This window comes from Orycteropus afer, unplaced genomic scaffold (assembly GCF_000298275.1).
Source record: "Orycteropus afer afer isolate SDZICR_OR568_19922 unplaced genomic scaffold, OryAfe1.0 scaffold00056, whole genome shotgun sequence".
In the NCBI taxonomy this organism is placed as follows: Eukaryota; Metazoa; Chordata; class Mammalia; order Tubulidentata; family Orycteropodidae; genus Orycteropus; species Orycteropus afer.
Window position 1 is genome coordinate 10,552,616 of NW_006921643.1, and position 20,460 is coordinate 10,573,075.

General features: G+C 43.5%; 1 protein-coding gene across 1 annotated transcript in view; it reads left to right on the forward strand.

The window, feature by feature from the left end:
- The window catches only part of ARHGAP26 (Rho GTPase activating protein 26), a 778,689-nt gene that overhangs the window by 748,921 nt on the left and 9,308 nt on the right, over positions 1-20,460 (forward strand). The window contains exons 21-23 of the mRNA XM_042780720.1: positions 5,561-5,671; positions 5,807-5,836; positions 11,735-11,826. Coding sequence (XP_042636654.1) covers positions 5,561-5,671; positions 5,807-5,836; positions 11,735-11,826 — 233 coding nt within the window. The remainder of the gene's footprint in view (positions 1-5,560; positions 5,672-5,806; positions 5,837-11,734; positions 11,827-20,460) is intronic.

A 20,460-nucleotide genomic window follows, 5' to 3' on the forward strand; every position in this document is an offset into this window, starting at 1 on the left:
AGGGGTCACTATGAGTCAGGCCAACTCAACGGCACATAACAATAACAAGAGCTGGATATTGAGGTTTGGTAGAACAGTGGTTGAAGGAGTCAGCTGCTAACCAAAAGATTGATGGTTTGAACCCACCAGCTGCTGGGCAGGAGAAAGATGAGGCAGTCTGCTCCTGGAAAGATTTACAGCCTTGGAAACCCCTTGAGGAAGTTCTACTCTGTCATAGGGGTGCTGTGTATCAGAATTGACTCGATGGCAGCAGGTTGATTTATAGCCAGATACAAGGTCCCTGGATGGCGCAAATGATTTGCTCTCTGCTGCTAACTGAAAGGTTGGCAGTTCACATCTACCCATTGGCATTGTGAAAGAAAGGCCTGGTGATCTACTTTCCTGAGGTTACCATTGAAAACTCTATGGAGCATAGTTTTACTCTGATGCATGTGGGATTGCCATGAATTGGAATCAACTTGCCCACGAAGAGTTTTTTGTTTAATAGCCAGACACTTCTGTAGTAAAAGGAGAATTTAAGATTACACAGAGCCTTGCGTCATTGTCATTATACCACTTACATGTTCTGTAAGTTGCATTGAATTGTAAAGAAAATGTACCCTCTGTTTTCTAGAAAAGCATTTATATGTTTACAGACATTCTGATGCTATGGTATACCACATCTGGTATATGAAATTTTTCAACAGTATTGTTAATAGCAAGTTTATTAACTCAGAAGCACAATAAACAAAATGCACAATCCCATTAATCGTTGGAAAAATCATAGGAGTTCTGTGGAGGATGAATTTTAATATGCACTAATGAAATACAGTGATAATAAATTTTAAACTGTGATCATTTTATAGCAATTAAATGTTATTGCTTCAAGTCTTCTCCACTTTCAGCAAGCAAGGTTGAGTCATTGGCGTATCTCAAGTTAATGAGTCTTTCTCCAGTCCTGATGCTGCACTTAATTGATGAAGATCAAACACTATAACCTTCAGTATGAATCACACCTCAACGTAAAGAAAACAAAAATCCTCACAGTTGGACCAATAAGCAACACTGTAATAAATGGAGAAAAGATTGAAGTTGTCAAGAATTTCATTTTACTTGGATCCACAATCAATGACCATGGAAGCTTTTGTTGTTGTTGTTATTTGCCATCGAGTCAGACCCAACTCATAGAAACCCCTCTGTGGGTTTCCAAGGCAGTATCACTACGGAAGAAGATTGCCCAACCTTCCTTCCAAGCAGTGGCTGGTAGGTTTGAACCGCCAGCCTTCTGGTTAGCAGTCAAGTGCCTTATGGAAGCAGCACTCAGGAAATCAAATGATGTATGGCATTGGGCAGATCTTCTGCAAAAAATCTTTTTAAAGTAGCCTGATGGAACCTTAAGACTATGGCCCCTAGTTGCCCTTCAAGTCTCGAATTGAACCCACTCCTGTGGCTTCCAGCCAAACAAGACAGGCATGTGAGCTGAACATTTACATTAGGTAGATACACTCCTTTGAGATACCACTAATGGGAGAATAGAAGGGCTATGTAGGCACAAGGAGACGGCTTGGGGGGCAGGAGTGCATGGGAGGGAAGGACACAGGGAAGAGGTAACTATGGGGAGAAAGTGGGAGGGAAGCTGTTGCATTGTGGAAAATTGTAGTCAATGTCATGAGACAAAGTATATGGGAGCTGCTGTATGGAAAGTGAATTTGCTCTGTAAACTTTCACCCAAATCACAATAAAACTTTTTTTAAAAATCTCTTTAAAGTATTAAAAAGCAAAGATGTTACATCGAGGACTAAGGTGCACTTGACCCAAGCTGTGGTCTTTTCCATCACCTCATATGCATGTGAAAGCTGGACGATGAATAAGCAAGACTGAAGAAGAATTGATGCCTTTGAACTATGGTGCTGGCAAAGCATATTAAGTATACCATGAACTGTGAGAAGAATGAACAAATCTGTCTTAGAACAAGTCAGCCAGAATACACCTTAGAAGGGAGGATGGAAGACTTCCTCTCATATACTTTAGACATGTTACCAGGTGGGACCAGTCCCTGGAGAAGGAAATCATACTTGGCAAAGTAGAGAGTCAGTGAAAAAGAGGAAGGCCCTCCATGTGATTGATTGACACAGTGGCTACAACAATGGGCTCAAAAATAGCAATTATTGTTAGTGTGGTATAGTACTGAGCAGTGTTTCATTCTGTTGTACCTAAAGTCACTGAGTTGAAGCCAGTATGATGGCACTTAACAATAACAACAAATGTTATTGCTATGAAAACAAAAGAAATTCTATTAGTTATTTAAAATTGCAGTGATATAATAGCAGTTGACATGAATATTGAAGAGTAAATTCTTACAATAGTTATGAATACCCTGCATTCCAGCTGCACCTCCCCAGATTGTTTCAACCATGTATTACTGGCCAAGAACCACTTAGATATCCAAGGATGTTAAAAAAAAAAAAAATCAAAAACCCACATTGTGTTCATAGAACATGTTCCCAGCTATGTACTTGGATAAAGGCCTATTTCTTGGTATAGATGGAATGAGAAGCTGGAGCTGTTTCCTACTTCTGAAAGCCATTATAAAAATATATAAGCTAAAATAAAAAGTCTTAGGACTTTTTAATTGCCTTGGGGTAACCGCTGACAGAAGAACAGATTAGTTGTGGCCTCTGGGCCTGAGCTGCTCTGTGAACATACAGATTGTTCCTGGTCAGAACTCTGGTTCCTGGGCTGGGCCACAGTTAGAAGTTATTGCTAGCCCTACTTACTAGGTCATTGTCTAGTTTGGTGGGGTTGTGGTGAGAGAACTGAGAAACTGAGACCTTTCTTACCAGCAGCAACTATGGAAGAAACTAAGAACTGCCCAAAAGGAATGAGGTAAACACTTCTGCTAGGACTTGACAGATTCAAGTGGGAACAGGGATCAAACTAATAATGGGACAACTTATCCCTCAGCTAATGAATCTTGTTGTTGTTGTTGTTGTTGTATGCTGTCGAGTCAGACCCGACTCATAGCAACCCCTCCTTGGGTTTCTGAGGTAGTATCACTATGGAAGTAGATTGCCCAAACCTTCCTTCCGAGAAGCAGCTGGTGGGTTTGAACTGCCAGCCTTCTGGTTAGCAGTCAAGTGCCTTAGGCACTATGCTACCAGAGCTTCCAATGACTCTTACTGTCTTATATTACACTTGGTGTGTGTGTGTGTGTGTGTGTGTGTGTGTTAAATCTGTCCTATCTTGCAGAATAAGTTACAAGCTCTTGGATCCAGGGCCCTTGGTCACCTACATTATATTCCACCCAATGTCCTCATCATACTAGGTGTTCAGTAACTAGTCTTTGATGGATTAATTACAGGGGAGGGTGGGAGTCATATTCTTTGAATTTAATTTCTCCTGTTACACGAATTCTGCCTGCTATATGTATCCATGAGACAAAAGACTGGCAGCAGGATTGGAGATTTTGTTTGAGTTCACAATGTGTTGAGCCTTATTGAGTCTGCCTGTTGCTGTATTCCGTTTTGCCTCATGAATGTGGCCAGTATCTAAGAACATATACATCAGCGGTTAAGAAGGTTTCCAGTGCTATAGCCATAATTGTAAAGAAGCTTGGCACAACCTAGAGGAATAGACAAGGTCCTGCTACCCCAGAGGCAGTACAGTGAAGTGGCAAGAGCCCTAGGCTAGGAGCCAGAGGGTTGGATTTAGAACCTCATCACTGTCATTCATAGACTGGGTATCTGTACATTTGACTTGTTAGAAGGAGGTCCTACCTAGAAAGCAGTTGTTCTGCAGGGCAAAGAGGCATGTTTATGCTCCAAGGAATTTGAGAACAGGCAAGCCTCAGCTTAGCCCAAGTTTCCACATCTGTGAAATGGGAACTATAGTAGTGCCTATTTCATGGACTTGTTGGGTGTGTTAAATGTCATTCATTCATTTATTCATTCAGCAAGTATTTATTGAATACCTGCCAGTTATAGGCACTGGAGATAATATCAGTAAATAAAACAGACAAAACACTAAGCCCTTATGGGGCTTATAAGGAGACTGGATGGCTCAGTGGTTAAGCAGTTGGCTTCTAACCAGAAGATCGGCAGTTTGAACCCACTAGCCATTCCTTGGGAGAAAGATGTGGCAGTCTACTGCTGTAAAGATTTATAGCCTTGGAAACCCTGTGGGTAGTTCTGTTCTGCCCTGTAGGGTCACTGTGAGTTGGTATCGACTTGACAGCAATCAGTTTGGTTTGCTATGGCTCTTATATTTGAAAACTATAATATACATAATGTATTTTAATAAATATTTAATTGAATTAGTCTGAAGATATCTGATGAACTCATTTGATGAGCTTTTACTGTGTAATTTCCATAGGTACTTATGTCACAAGCATAAGTAGTTATGGCCGTAATTGGGTCTCATGTCTGAATTGGCATAACCCTGGGGCTGTCCCATTGAGTAGGACATGTATGTGTTCTTACTAAGTCCCACTATGTTTAGAAAGTCAGTTGCCCTTGGAGTACATTGCTGTCATTATCACCTCTGTAAACAGTGTTGTCCAAACAATCCAGCTACCAGTTAAGGCTCAGGGACTGTAGGCTGTGTTCCAGATGAATGGTTTCCACATTTTGTCAGCCATTAGTATTTGTGACTCAGTGTGATTTTACAGACTTGCTAAGGTGTTTGCTCATTTGTGTAATTTGTGAAAATAAGTCAGAGGGCTAGCATGACCAGTTAAGATCCACAAACCATATTTTAGTGAGTCATTTCAGTCTTTCCAAATTTTTGATCAGCCTCCATCTAAGAACAAAGTGGACAGATTTAAGGTTTCAGTTCCTCAGTTCTTTTTTCCTTCTCTGGGGTCGGGGGAGGAATTTTTCCTCAAGCATTAGGAAATGATCCCCCCCCCATGGGAGGAAAAGAGCAGGCCTGGAAAGCAGACCCCGGGGGACAGCACCCTCCTGTCAGTGCATCCTGTCTCCTGAGAGACCTGTACCCATGTCTGCGTCCAATCGCAATCATCTTCCTAATGCAATACTTTGAGTCTCCAATGGCACCAAGCCCGTTGAGTTAAAAATGTAAACAGGAAATTGTTTTCTGGCCGAATGGCCTGTGTGGCCCAGGGAAAAAAAAAAAAAGTGGTCATTATTTTTGCTGAGCCACAACTTTAAGAACACTCATACAACAGTGGAAGTAGAAAGCTGGTTATATAAGCTAGCCCTGCCTGAGAATGCAGGCTAGCAATATGATAGTGTAGGAACGAGTGCATGTGATTTTCAGGGCATTTTTAGCTGATGTTCCAATGCACATTTGACAGGACAGAAGGAGCTCCTACCTAGAAAGCAGTTGTTCTGCAGGGCAAAGAGGCATGTTTATGCTCCGAGGAATTTGAGAACAGGCATTACTTGGAAGACATGAAGGTTTAGTCTGGAGAAATGTGACTTGGCACTGACCACATGTCCCTGGGTCTCAGTGCTCGTCTGGTTGGCTCCAGCTCCCCATCATTTGGCCTTCATGAACCTCCTGTGCTCCCATCGTGGTTTCCCTCTGTGCTGATGAGTTTTCTGGTTGTTATGTCTTACAGCCCCCCGAATCCAAGCCCAACATCACCCCTCTCGCCATCTTGGCCCATGTTCTCGGCGCCATCCAGCCCTATGCCCACCTCATCCACGTCCAGCGACTCATCCCCCGTCAGGTCTGTTGCAGGGTTTGTTTGGTTTTCTGTTGCTGCCGTTGTTCTCTCATTTGCTTGGTCCTCTCTTCATGCAGTGTTCAGCCTCCTCGTCAACTTTGTTCCCTGCCATCCAAACATGAACTTGCTTTTTGACAGGCCAGAAGAAGAGGTTCATGAAGACAACAGGTAAAATCATGGATGACAACCAATCTATTCCCGTTTTTCCAAAGCCCATCAGGGACAACCGGGGACCTGCCTCTGCTTGCCCGTGGTTTTGTCCTCTCCAACCAAAGCCAGGAAGGAACCATATGCATGAAGTAGCATGGTATTTTCCATGCCTTTCTTCACCCTTACTCAAGTTTCTGGATTAATCTGAGATGCCTGGAGTTTGGAAAAAGAGCCCCTGCTCTTCAATATGGGTCCTGCTTTGGGTACTGTATGAGTCATTTGGCTCTCTCCATGCTTTGGTATAAGATAATATAAGAGAGAACTGTTGACAAACATGTCTGGCCTTTTCTTCCCTCATTTTTATCAGGCAACATTTATTTGTGGTGTTGGGCCATTGGCCATGAGCACTGACATATAGTTGCTTAGACCAGATCCACTGAGAGAGAGATGAATATAGCACAGAGAATAAGTGATTAAGATATGAAATTGTTTCTTTTTAAATTGTTCATGGCTTATGGTCCCTTGCCCTCTGTATACTCCCAGGGACCATCACTATTCCCAGCCTGCCTCTTTCTCTGAGTGTCAGAGCCCTTAGCTCTCATCGGAATAGGTAACACTTATTCCTGAGGTGAGCAGCTTGACCTAGTTCTTCTCCCCAAGGACCATGCCATAGTTTTTTCTGCTTTTGTAATTTCTTGACCTAAGTGCCAAAATTCTTTGCACTTGAGCCTTTGGGAGAAAGGAGACTGTTTAAATCTAGGAAAAGAATTAATAAAGATCCTACAGAATTCCCCTGCTGTGTGGGGCCCAAGCATACGTGTCTCTTGAACTTACTCTCTGCTCTCGGACAATAGAACATAGAGCCCACTTATAAGCATCATCAGCATTTTGGGCCCTGGAAGTGTTCTCTTCCCTTTTCTTTTTTTTTTTTTTTCCATAGCTGACTTTTTTTCCCTAGGGGTGGGTCCAGCAGAAAGGCTTAAATAATTTATAAAGCTGAGTCTCAGTTTTTAAAAAAGAAAACCCCATGCTATTTTTACAGATGGATGCATATGTTACTTTATTCACCTCAAGGCACTTTGACATCTATCATTTAATGCTACTCTCGTGTGGAAATGAGAGGAGGTTTTCCACGGCGGTATCACTACGGAAGTATATTGCCCAACCTTCCTCTGGAGACCTTTAGGAAGCTGCCATTTTGAGTGGGGCTTGGAATCAGCTGGAGAACACAGACAGGGACACTACTAGACAGTTAGCCCATCGGAGGAACAGAGAGATCTAGAATCTCCTAACTGCTACTGCGGTATGCAGCCAAGAGTTGGGGGCATACATATTCAGTTCCACTGGGTTCTTCCTCCAAAGTAACACGAAACTTCAGATTTCCTTCTCCAGCAGAGCTTTTAAAAATAAACACATTAATCAGACCTAATTCATTGCCCTATGAATTTCTACATAGTGTCGGCTCTGGAAATGGCTTCCCCTCCCCTCTCAGAACCATTTTTAATGCTTGTTAGTTCAAGTTCAGGAACTAAGCTGTCTTTTACAGCTTAGCAGGAAAGGGAACTAGGGTTGCATTGCCTTCACATTTCCCTTTCCTGTCTCCTGCTCCTCCAGAAAAGTTCTAAACCCTAGACCCTATGCCTTGCATTTGCACAGGGGCCACAGAAAATTTGCCTAAATGATCAAGCTGTTGCCACTTAGCAATGTAGCTGGCCCGACCCCCCTGTTGTGCTGCACAATGGCAAAGTGGAGCGTCATTTTGCAAGGCTTGCAAGGGCATTTGAGGGAAACTCCTCTGAGTGCTTTCCTGGCCTCATGCCATGCTCAGAGGCAAAAATTAAAAATGAACCAGCAGAAGGATCCAAACTCGTTCATGCCCTTGAAGGCCCAGCTGAGATCTGAAGGGCGCTGTGGCAGGAACAGCCTAAACCACCTCAAACTCTGTGCCCCATGTTGAGGTACACTGGGGAGAATAAGGGAACTGAGGGGCCAGAGAACCAAAGATGCTTGGTGGGGATTTTTTTTTTTTTTCCCTTCAGTAGTCATAGCCAACACCTACAAATACAGCTTTTTCTGCCAACAGGATCCGTCTGTTTTAATAGGGACCCTACCTAACACATACTGCTCAAGGCTGTGGAGAGGGGTTATGGCACAGGGACACATGACTTGTTGGGCTGACAGACTTTCAAAAAGAGAAAACTTTCCCCTGTGCATGGCTGCAAGATTTAGCAAATAAAGATACAGATGCCCAGTTAAATTTGGAATGAATGTGAACAACACATATTTTTAGTGTAAGTATGTCCCATGCAATGTTTGGACATACGTATACTCCCAATCTGAAATTCAAATTTTATTAGATGTTCTGTGTTTTATCTGACAGCCTACTGTTGGGGAGTAGGAGTGGGCTCTTTTAAAAGCACCCCTTCTGTGTCATCCCTCTCATTTTGGGTAGGAGGAGGTCTCAGGAGAAAAAGCCCTCATGGTGGTCAGTCACCTACTGAACTGAGAGAAAAGCAAGATCCTTTCCTGGCCTTTCTTTAATGCAATATTTTATTGTTACTTCGTGCTCTGATACCAAAAAACAATACTAGTGGAAAGTTACTCCTTCTAAAAGATAGTCTTGGGCACCTGAGACCATTCCCTTTGCTTTCTCCTTGCCAGATACCCCAGCTTTTTCCCTGGCTTGCCACTGATTTGTCCCATTACCTTTATTTAATGAGGTTAATAAATAACCTCTATGAAAATTCAACCCAAGGAACATTGGCTCAGATGCTGTTTCCCTCACCTATCAGTTCCCCTTCCCTGATTTCTTTGCTCTTTTCTCACCTGCCCTGCCTTGTCCTCAAGGGATAGTAACCTTGCCTTGAAACCTGGTCTCTAAGACCCTACGTAGGGTGGACTGGATTCTCCTTCTACCTTCAATGTTGTAACAGACCTACGCACCTATCCAGTATGGTTTTTCTGTTGTTCTAACACTTCTCACAATCAGGTTTCTCTTCTCTGCTCCCTGCCCTTCAAAAGAGAGAGAGAGACTTTTAAGTTTATTCCTCCCTGGAAAATTGCTGATTGGCTCTGTGGTCCTTGCTGGCCACCACATGGGCATGGACTCATTAGATCACAGGATGCACCCCTTGTCCTGAGCTTTATTCTGACTTTAATGATCTTTAGACAGGAAGAGCTGTTTTCCAGTTGGAACTGATAAAGTCTCAAGGCTTTTCTTTCCTGTCCATCGTTCCTAATGGCCCCACTTCATTCTGTCCACCTGGCTGTCACCTCTTAGCTACTAGAAAACCAGGGTGAACAACAGTTAACTGCCCTGGCAGCAAATTCTGGATAATCATTTCTTCTGATCATTCTGTTCAGCAAACCTTTTAAGTCAGTTTTTTCCCATCAGTTTTCATGGAGCTGAGACTGGAAGTTTTAGATACCTGGCCCTAGTATAGGTTTCTGTCCATCCGTGGATCTTTTCTAAAGGGAAGCTGGGCACAGTGACACTAAGAAATAACAGTTCCATAGTGCCCAATGTGCCTGCCCCAACTACTCTGTCTGGATTTTCCTGAGACCAGACCAGACCAGGCCTCAGTCTCATCTCCTTTTGGGCACTAGAAATCAGTGCTCTGTGGGAGGTTTTATATGCCTAGTTCTTTGAGCCTCTCCATTAGTCAAAAGAAGATAAAGTAAATAATATATATCCCTGAATAACTGTCTATCCTAAAAGACTTACTTGTGCTTTTTTTATTCTTCCCTTGAAGCCCTACGTGTACTTTCCTAGATGGCTTAGGGCAAGAGGAAGATCAATTTTGGTAAATAAAAGACCAGCTTTTGAGGGTTATATGTCATTTTTCTTATGAATCTTGAAGCATAGATTGTTAACTAATTGGATACATACCAAAGCAAAAATTGACAGAAGGTAACATGCTTTACCAACTCTTCCAAATTACTCTCTAAAACATGGGTTTGCACACTGTGGCCTGTAGTTCAAATCCAGCCTGCTGTCTGTTTTTTTCAAATAAAGTTTTATTGGAACACAGCCACACTAATTTGTTTACATGTTATCTGTGGCTATTTTTGTGCTACAGTGCAGAGTTGAGTAGTCATGACAGAGACTGTGTGTCTACAAAGCCTAAGATATTTACTGTCTGACCCTTTACAGAAAAGGTTTGTTAACCCCCACTCCAAAACAGTGGTTCTCAACCCTGGTTGCATATTAGAATCACTCGGGAGCTTTTTAAAAATACTGATGCATGCCTATATTTATATCTGCAAGTCAGGACAGAACTCAGATATCTGCATTTTTTAAAAAGCTCCCAGATGATTCTAATGCATAATGAGAGTGGTTGTCAACACTCACTGGTTATGAGAGGGCAAGGAAAAAGAAAAAAAAAACAAAACTGCATCCTATCTCCTCTCTCATCTTCCTCTGACACACACACACACCTTTCTTTCTCTATTACCTGCCCAACTCAGGGGTTGGAGAGTTGTAGCTCTAGAATCCTGCCTCATCAGTAAGATCCAGCCAAAGGATAGATTCAGCTGAGGCTAATTTTACACAGATACCAGGGATACAAAATACCCTCGATCCTTACAGAAACAACAGAAGACAGACATAGAGCCGTCCCTCACAGACAGACAGCATTGTGGGAGAGAGATCCAAGAGATCTACCGACTCAGGACCATAGTACTGGGGGACACCAGACTCAATTGGCACAATAAAATATATAAAAATCTTGTTCTACAACCTATGTTGGTGAGTAGCAACTGGGCTCTTAAAATCTTTCAAGAGGTCATATAAGATGCAGCTGATGGTCTCCTATCATCAAAAACAAAGAAGAGCGCAAAACACCAAGGGTATTTGGAAGTAACCAGCCCTAGGACATGATGGACCTCAAGACCAGAAGAACTAGATGGTGCCCGGCTACTAATGCCAACCACTCAGGGAAGAATCAAAACTGGAGATCCTGGATAGAGTGGAAGGAAAAACATGTAGCATAATCCAAAAATACAATAATGACCAGAATTACTGGTTGGATGGGCTCGGTGCAGCCCCCAATACTATGGCCTGGAATAAGACTTACTCCCAGGGGCTGGCTCTCAGCTCAATAGTAAATAAGACGTATACACAGACCACTCAACCCAGGGTGATGCACCCACATACCCTGTGGAGATGCATCCCTTGGAGAATCAACCACAGGGCACCAGAGGGGCAACACTTGCACAGAGGAAATGGAGGACACACAGGAGTGCGTAACTATGAGGGGCATGGGGGTAGGTTTACTGGGCAGGGAGGGAAGTAGGGTTGGAGATGGTAACTGGGGAATGAAACCAAATGTACATGAAATAATGAATGTGAAACAAACTCTGCTCTATAAACTTGCACCTAAATCACATACACACAAAAAAAGAGCCAGCCCAATGAGAAAAAAGTAACATCTGGGAATACTAATGTCAGCCTGAGCTGAAGCCTGGCTTTGCTGGAGTATCACCTTTTTAATTCACTAAGCATTGCCAGCTTTAAATAGAGCCTTTTGCGAGGGTAATCTAGAGCAACTTGAAAGTTCTTTCAGGCCCCTGTCCCACTTCCCTCTTCCCAAAGTACCCCAGCTCCAAAAATGGGGCCCAGCCTGCTCCCCACTTCAGCTTTTGTAGCACCCTTGGTAACCTTTTAACATGGCACAGAGTAACCCTCCAGGAAGTGAGCTCACTCAGAGCTTATGGCCTTTCTCTGAGTATTTCTCATTTTTCTCCTGTGACCTTTGCAACTTTTCCACCTCATGTTTTGCCATCTGGCTGCTCTGTCAGGTTCTTCCCATGAGAGAGGACTAGGTAGCTTTCAGGGAAAGGGAAAAAGAGAGAGTAAATGTCTGGAGCTTTTAGAGGGTTTAGAAAAGATGTCAATAAACTCCTGTTTTCACACAGCACACCTTTCCGGAAGGCAAAAGCCTTGTACGCCTGCAAGGCTGAGCACGACTCCGAGCTTTCATTCACAGCAGGCACGGTCTTCGATAATGGTGAGTTTCTCATGCTCTCATAGAAATGGGGGTGAGGGGCAAGAGGTGAAAAGGAATAAATAACTGACATTTCCCAAGTTCCTACCGAGAAGAAAACTTAAAAGAACAGGTAAGACCAAAAAGGAATGTTTGTGTGGTATTTGTTTATGTGTCTTCTCCCAAAGTGAGAGAACAGTAGCAAGACTTCAGGAGGCATTTTCAGGAGTGGACAGGAATAGTTCAGCCTCTTCACTCAGAGAGACAGTCTCATGGAGTAGTTGTGAACAATAAATGGAAGAATGCCTACAAGGGACTCAGCCCAGCATCTGGCTGTGACTCTGAGAGTCTGGGGGCTGGACAGAGCGTAGGAAGCAAAGAAATGAAAGCAGGGATGCTAAAAGTAAACAGAAGCCCAAGGTGGAGACTGAGGCCATGTGTTCTGGGTCTTTTTCCTCTTGGGTTCAGTGAGAGGTGTTTCTAAGGTATGGCACGTGCCCTGGGCACCACTGAGCAGCTTCTGTTAACCCAGTACAACCCGGCGTCCTTCCTCAAGCACAGTTCTTGTCTCCAGGTACCAGCCCAAGGGGGCGGAGAAGGAAACTCAGAGGTGTGACAAGTATGAAAGGTGCCTAACTGAGGCAGCCAGACAAGAGAGGGGAAGACCTTTCACTGCTGTGTCACTGCTATGAACTTCTGTTCACCTTGAAATTGGGGAGGCAGCGCAACTTAGAGCTTGCCCTGGACACTCAATACCCTCAGCACACCCCTGGCTCATTGGCAGGCACTCTCTCCACAACAGGGCAGGCAGATTTTCAAGATGGCAAGGCATTGGTGAACTGGGATGGTTCAGTGGTAGAATTCTTGCCTGGCATGCAGGAGACCCAGGCTTGATTTCCAGCCAGTGCACTTGATGGGCAGACACAACTCATCTCAGTAGAGGCTGGTATGTTGCCATAATGCTGAACAGGTTTTCAGTGGAACTTCCAGATAAGACAGACTAGGAAGAAAGACCAGGCAACATACTTCCAGAAGTCAGCCAATGAAAACCCTGTAGATCCTCGGCCAGTCACAGATGATGCAGGAGTAGGCAGCAGTTCGTTCCAATAACCATAGATGCGGTCACAACTGGATAGCAACTAACAACAATAATAGCAACAGGGACAGTGAGCCACACTTGTGTCCCTGCTATTACTCTCTTTAACTTTTGGGAGTGTGAAATAGACTATGTCATAGTCAAACCCCCCACAGACCACCAGCTGTTCTGCCCAAGTATCCTGGTATGAAAAAGCATTCATGCCCTTTCGTCTTAGGACTGGAAACTAGTACGTGATGTACGATTTTCTTTCTTTTTCTCTTTTTTTTTTTTGCCTGAAAACAAACATTTCTTAAGTGAGAATTGATGCCATATTTTGTCATAACTTCTCATTTACCTAAGAGAAAAATCAAGATTCTGGAGAAAAAGCTCTAGTTTCTGTTATAACTGAGTTTTCTACAGATAAAGCTCTCATTTGAGGCTTATCTGCCTGGATCCTTGGGCAGAAGGGTCTGTTTTATTTTGTGCGGCCCCCCCACCCCGCCCCACACAAAAGAGGAAGCAAAAGCAGCTGCCGGGTTTCAAAAATCGGACATTTCCTCTGGCCACCTCCCCAGCCCCAGGTGGAGGCAGAGTTCTCCCGGGGAGGTGTGAGTGCGTTGCCTAAGCATTCCCCATCCCGGCTGGGCAGCCTCACTGTGGCCTGGACCACACCTACTGAGGTCCTGCTACCTGACTGAGACCCAGAAATAGAAAGCAGCTAAAGCCTCTGCACAGCATGGGTGACCCTGAGCTCTAAATCAGGCAGCTTCAACCCAACTCCTGGCTTGACGACTTGCTCGTATGTGACTTTGAGCATTGAGTTAATATCTCTGTGCCTCAGGTCACTTTCCTGTTATATCAAGATAATAACTACTATACCTACCTTACAGGTGTTGTGAGGAAAAGTTGAGATGAGGCACATCACATGTTCAGAAAGACACTTAATTCATGTTAAGCATTCAGTGTGTTATTGTTATTACTGTTATCATCATTATTAAGTACATGTTACATGCTCTCGTAGTTCACAATGATATTTTTTGTTTTCAGCTGTTATGATTTAGGCCTGGCTCTGAGCTGAGCACCAGGGCTTTACGAGGTGCTGAACCTTGACTCTCAGGCCCTATCTGCAGAGGCCTCACATTCCAAGCCACAGGAGATATGGACTCCTGGGGTCCAGCCCTTGAATGTATCCACATCAAAAGGGGCTGCCACCCTATCGGCCCAGCCGTGCAGTCTACGTGGTGGGCTGTCTATCAGGCAGGAGTGTCAAGAATGAGCAGCAAGCACAGAGCATCTGGGGGAATTCCCAAGTGTCACACTAAACCCTGGGCCTTCTGGGCCAGCTACATATGGCCTCCAGCCTTGTATTTCCTTTTATGGTTCTCAAAGGCCAAAGTACTTAAAAATACTTTTTAAAAAGTCCTGAAAACTTTGTTCCAATAACTTTCATTTGTGCCCTTTGCAAATGAAAGCACATACAGCCTGGCCAGGTATCTCTCCTGTCAGCACATAGGGAGAACATGGGTCCACTGAAGGCTGTCGAAAGCTACACAATGGGCTAGTGTCCCCACATAGGCCCAAGTAGAGGATTACAGCCTAGCTGTAATATGGCCCATCTTTTCATGGCAGACAAGCCAACGTGAGTGACATTGTAGGGCTTCTGTGTCCTGCTTTGCCAGCAGATGGTGGGCTTCTAGCTAAGGACAAGCAAACTTTGAGAGGTCCCCATGTTTATAGGCAAATCCAGAGTTTAAATTCTGTTCTTCCAAGTCCCAATTCACTGCTCCCATAGCACAGTTCTGCCATGTTCCCGTCTGATATTCACTGTGATAACACAGAGGACCCCGACCCAGGGGCATAGCTGGTTTAAGCTGTCAAAAGGTAGGTGTGTGTATGTGTCCTCTGGGACTCCTTTTCTGCAGTATGATTTTCCTTCATTTTTCAAACAACTTTATTGAGATATCATTCACATGCCATATAATTAACCCATTTGAAGTATACAATTCAGTGGTTTTTACACAGATCCAGAGTTGTGCAGCCATCACCGTGATCAATTTTAGAACATTTTTATCACCCTCAAGAGAAACCACATACCCTTTTGCAGTTACCCTGCATTTCTCCCTAAACCTCTTCCTTATAGCCCTAGGCAACCACTAATCTTTCCATCTTTATAGATTTACCTATTCTAGACAATTTATATAAATGAAATCATACAATACATGGTCTTTGTGATGGACTTCTTTCACTTAGCATAATGTTTTCACGGTTCATCCATGTTGTGACATGTATTAGTGCTTTGTTCTTTTTTATTGCTAATACTATTCTATTATACAGGAGCTCTGGTGGCATAGTGCCTAAGGCATTTGACTGCTAACCAGAGGGCTGGCAGTTAAAACCCACCAGCTACTCCAAAGGAAGACTGGGCAGTCTACTTCCGTAGAGATAATGTCTCAGAAACCCAAGGAGGGGTTGCTATGAGTCAGATCCGACTCGACACCAGTGAGTTTTGTTTTGTTTTGTTTTATTCCATTATACAGTATACTACATTTTGTTTATCCCTTCCCTAGTTGATGGACGGGAGCTCTGGTGGTGCAGTGCCTAAGGCATTTGACTGCTAACCAGAAGGCTGGTTCAAACCCACCAGCTACTTCTCGGAAGGAAGATGGGGCAATCTACTTCCATTGTGATACCACCTCGGAAACCCAAAGAGGGGTCACTATGAGTCAGATCCAACTCGAGGGCAGTGAGGGTTTTTTTTTGTTGTTGTTTTAAAGTAGTTTAAGTAGTTGGAATGAAGGAGGGAAGGAGAGAGGAAGGAAGGAAAGAAAGAAGAGAGGATTTAAAAACAAAAATACCTAGATTTTTTTTTTAGGAGCTCTGGTAGCTTAGTGCCTAAGGCACTTGACTGCTAACCAGAAGGCTGGTGGTTCAAACCCACCAGTCACTCCTTGGAAGGAAGATGGGGCAATATACTTCCGTAGTGATACTGCCTCGGAAACCCAAGAAGAGGTCGCTATGAGTCGGGTTGACTCCAGGGCACATAATAACAACAACAACAAAGAAGACTTTTAACTCTCAAGTCCTTTCCTTCCCAGCAGGGTGCTATGCCTAGCGGGTTCTATGACTAACCCCACCCTGCACTTTGGTAATCATCATAAATCCTGCAATAAGTGAGAATAAGAGAAATTTGGTTTAACACATCAGAGGTTTTACCTAAGCCTTCCTGTGGTCTTCTGGGAGTCAGTGGCAGGGTTCAACAACACTAGTTAGTTTTTAACCAGCAATGCCAGTGACCTTTCTCATTCCCTTAAGAGCAAAAGGCCAAATTAACCTCTCACCCCACCCCCATCCCCCAAAAAAACACACTCAATTTGGGCTCAGCAGCAGTTGAAGATGGATTGGATGAAATGTTAATCCACTTTCTAGATTAGTTTGGCTGATAATATTTTATTATGGACTATTTTTAGAACAAAATGCTCCATATACCCTTCTCTCCAACTCTGTGAGAGAAATTAAGCATCAGAGAGAGAAAAAAATATATCAGCATGTTCGACAGAATCTTTTTCCTTTCTCTGTCTCTTGTTTACTACTAGAGATGTTAGGTAAGGGCTACTTCAGTTGGGTGCTCTGTAGCTATTGCATTAAATCAGCAGACCAGTCAAAATAGTTTCCTGATGACAGGTTTAGTGAGTGAATGTGTGTGTGTATGTGTCTGCTTTTTCAGGATAAGAATGAATAAGGAGGAGGAAGAGGGAAGGGCACACTGAGGGGAAAGTCTATTATTTTTAATGATTAATCTCTAACTCAGCCTTTGGATTCCAAGGGGCCTGTGTGTGAGTGGGCGGCTGCTCAGTTACTTTGTGGACTTTGTGCAGTGGGGATTGGATGTGCAATACAGTACTCGGAAATAACTCCAGTGTCAGCCCTTGCCAATCTACTAGGAAACTGTCTACTTCACCACTAGCACCTCAGACAGTAACAGGAAAGAGAAATAGCTCGCCTTCTCAGGAACATTAGTCATCTTGATGCAACATGATTAGTGATACCTGGAAAATTCACATGGCAGTCACTAAAATTGGCTTCTTGGGATACTTTCATCAAGATCTGAGATGAGCTGGACCCATTCACTCCCATGGTACACGGTTCAGCACGAGTACAAGGAAATCTACCTCAGGCTTCCTTTGCTGATGGAGAACATCCCCACCAGGGAGCTGCCAAGCTGCCTGAACAGTGGAGTCATGGGAGAGTTTCTGGGTCTGGAACCTTTCAGCCTCTTTAGCTACTTCATTGGCCACCACCCCCAAGTCCAGGCCATTTCCACAAGCCTCCTAACTTGTCATATGGCTTCCACTCTTGCCTCTATAACCCATTCTCTATAGAGCAACCAAAGTGATCTTTGATAAATGTACATTGCATCATGTTAACCCCCTTCTAAAAATATTCCAGTGGGCTCCCCTTGCTCTTGGAATTATTTATGAGACCCTCCACAGTTCAGCTCCTGCTACTCTGGCTCCCTCTGCCCTCACTCAATATATTGCAACAATACAGGGTTACTTCATCTTCTCATATTGGAATTGGCAGGCTACAGTCTGAAGGCCAAATCCAGCCCATAGCTTGTTTTTGTAAATAAAGTTTTGTTGGAACACAGGCACCCATATCTTTTTTTCTTTGCTCATTTATCTCCATGGCACTGTAACAGCAGGGATTAACTGTTGTTATTAGGTAATAATCAGGTCATTTCCAGCTCATAGTGACCCTATGCACAACAGAATAAAAAACTGCCCAATCCTGTGCCATCCTCACAATTGTTGTTGTGCTTGAGACCACTGTTGCAGCCCTTGTGACAATCCTTCTCATGGATAATCTTCCTGTTTTTTGCTGAGCCTCTACTTTACCAAACGTCATGTCCTTCTCCAAGGACCTGTGTCTCCTGATAATATGTCTAAAATACATGAGACAATTCTGGCTGTGCTTCTTCCAAGATGAATTTGTTCGTATCTTCTGGTAGTCCATGGTATATTAAATATTCTTTGCCAACACCATAATTCAAAATCATCAGTTCTTCAGTCTTCCTTATTCCTTGTCCAGCTTTCATGTGCATATGAGGTGACTGAAAATATTATGGCTTGGGTCAGGCCCACCTTACTCCTCAGGAACATCTTTCTTTTTGAACACTTTAAAGAGTTGTTTGCAGCAGCATTGCCCAATGCAAAGCTTCCATGGACGGGAGCTCTGGTGGCCTAGTGTCTAAGGCATTTGACTGCTAACCAGAAGGCTGGCAGTTCAGACCTACCAGCCGCTTCTTGGAAGGAAGATTGGGCAATCCATGAGCATTGTGGATCCAAGTGAAATGACATCCTTGAGGAACTTGAGTCTTATCTCTGTTAAGTGATGTTGTTTATTGGTCCAGTTGTGAGGATTTTTGTTTTATGTTGAGATGCAATCCATACTGAAGGCCATAATCTTTGATCTTCATCAATAAATGCTTCACCTCCTCTTCACTTTCAGCAAGCAAGGTTATGTCATATGCATATCCCAAGTTGTTAGTAAGTCTTCCTGCTATCCTGATTCCTTGTTCTTCATATAGTCCTGCTTCTTGGATTATTGCTCAGCATACAGATTGAATAAGTATGATGAAAGAACACAGCCTTATGCACACCTTTCCTGATTTTCAACTGCACAGTATCCCCTTGTTCTGTTCAAACAACTGCTTCTTGGTGTGTGTACAGGTTCCACGTGAGTACAGTTAAGTGTTCGGGAATAAGACTGAGTTAGAGAAACATATTTGCTATTTGGCTATTTAAGAAAACTTTGCAAACCACTTTTCTAAAATCATACCAAGTTTTACCCCATTCTGGTGCCTTAGCAAGGAGCCCTAGTGGCACAACAGTGCTCAGCTTCTAACCAAGATATTGGTGGCTCAAACCCACCCAGCACTTCTGCAAGAGAAAGACCTGGTAATCTGCTCTCCTGTGAAGATTACAGCTTAGAAAACCCAATGAGGCAGTTCTGCTTTGTCACATGGGGTCACTATGTGTTGAAATTGACTCAATGCCAATTAACAACAATAGTGCCTTTGCACTTGCTGTATGCGCTGCCTGGTTGGCCAGTTTTGATCATTTAGATTTTAGCTCAGATACCTTCTTCCCACTGACCTCTGTCCCTCTCCTGGTCAATTCCCTTATCACTAGCTAAAATGATATGTTTATTTATTGATAGATTGTTCCTCCCTGAGAGCAGAATCTTCTTTGTTTGATCTGTACTACACACAAGGACCTCTCACCATGTCCAGCATGTGATAGGTGCTCAGTAAATGTTACTTAAATGAATAAATGTTTTTTAACCTCACCAGGAGAGAGGGCGGTCTGTGCCTCTTTTCAGCCAGCACTTGCTTCTACCTTCTGGGGCAGCCAGCCATTACAGATCTTAGTCACACACTTATTCTTTGTCCATAGTGAGTGAAGGAGGGGAGGAGCAGTGGTTGTGTATATGAGAATATATGGTGGATATATGGACATATGGGTACAGCTGAGAGAAGGTGGCCGCCAGGAAGTATAGCTTGTCAGCATCAGCTAATATGTATTATCTGCTTTCTGGGCTGGAGAGTTGCCCAGGCAGCTCACCACAACATTGTGTGTGTTTATAAAGCTCATTGGACAGTGATGCAATTCAGAACGTGAGACATTGGTGCAGTTCAACTCAGCAAGTGCTTATGGAGCATCTTAGATGTTCAGAGCACTGTACTGGGCAAAAGCAGTTGTAGTTAGGACCACAGGCTCTTAAGTCAGATGTCCTGGCTCAGATGTAACCCAGTTATCTAAAGCTATATAATTTAGGGCATGATGCTTAATGTCTCTGAGCCTGTTTCTCATCAATAAAATGAGGGTAGCAGCCACCTAAGATACAACTATTATTCTCTTCTCACCTGGCATAAAGGAGAGTGAAGAAAACAAAAGACTCACACTATTAGTCCAAAGGACTAATTAACCACAGCCTCCTTTAGCCTGAGACCAGAAGAATTAGGTGGTGCCTGGCCATAACTACTGACTGGTCTGACCGGGACAGATTAGAAGGTCCTGGTTAGAATGGTAGGAAAATGTGGAACAAAACTCAAATTGATAAGAAAACATTAGATTCACTAGTGTGATGGAGACTAGAAGAACCTCCAAGGCTGTTGCCCTAAGTTGCCGTTCTTAAGTGGAACTGAAGCCACTCTCAGAGGCTACCTCTCAACCAAATAAAAGACTGGTATATAAAACAAACACTCATGAGGAATGTGCTCCTTAGAACAATCAACTATATGAGAACAAAAGGGTAACAGTTGCCCAAAATCAAAGATGAGAAGGCAGGGAAACTGGATGAATGGAAATAGGGAACCCAGGGTGGGAATGGGGAGAACACTGACACATTGTGGAGATTGCAACCAATGTCACAGAACAATTTGTGTATGAATTGTTGAATGGAAAACTAATTCACCATGTAAACTTTCATCTACAGTACTATGTTGTTGTTGTTAAGTGCCGTCGAGTCGTTTCCGACTCATAGCGACCCCATGCACAGCAGAACGAAACACTGCCCGA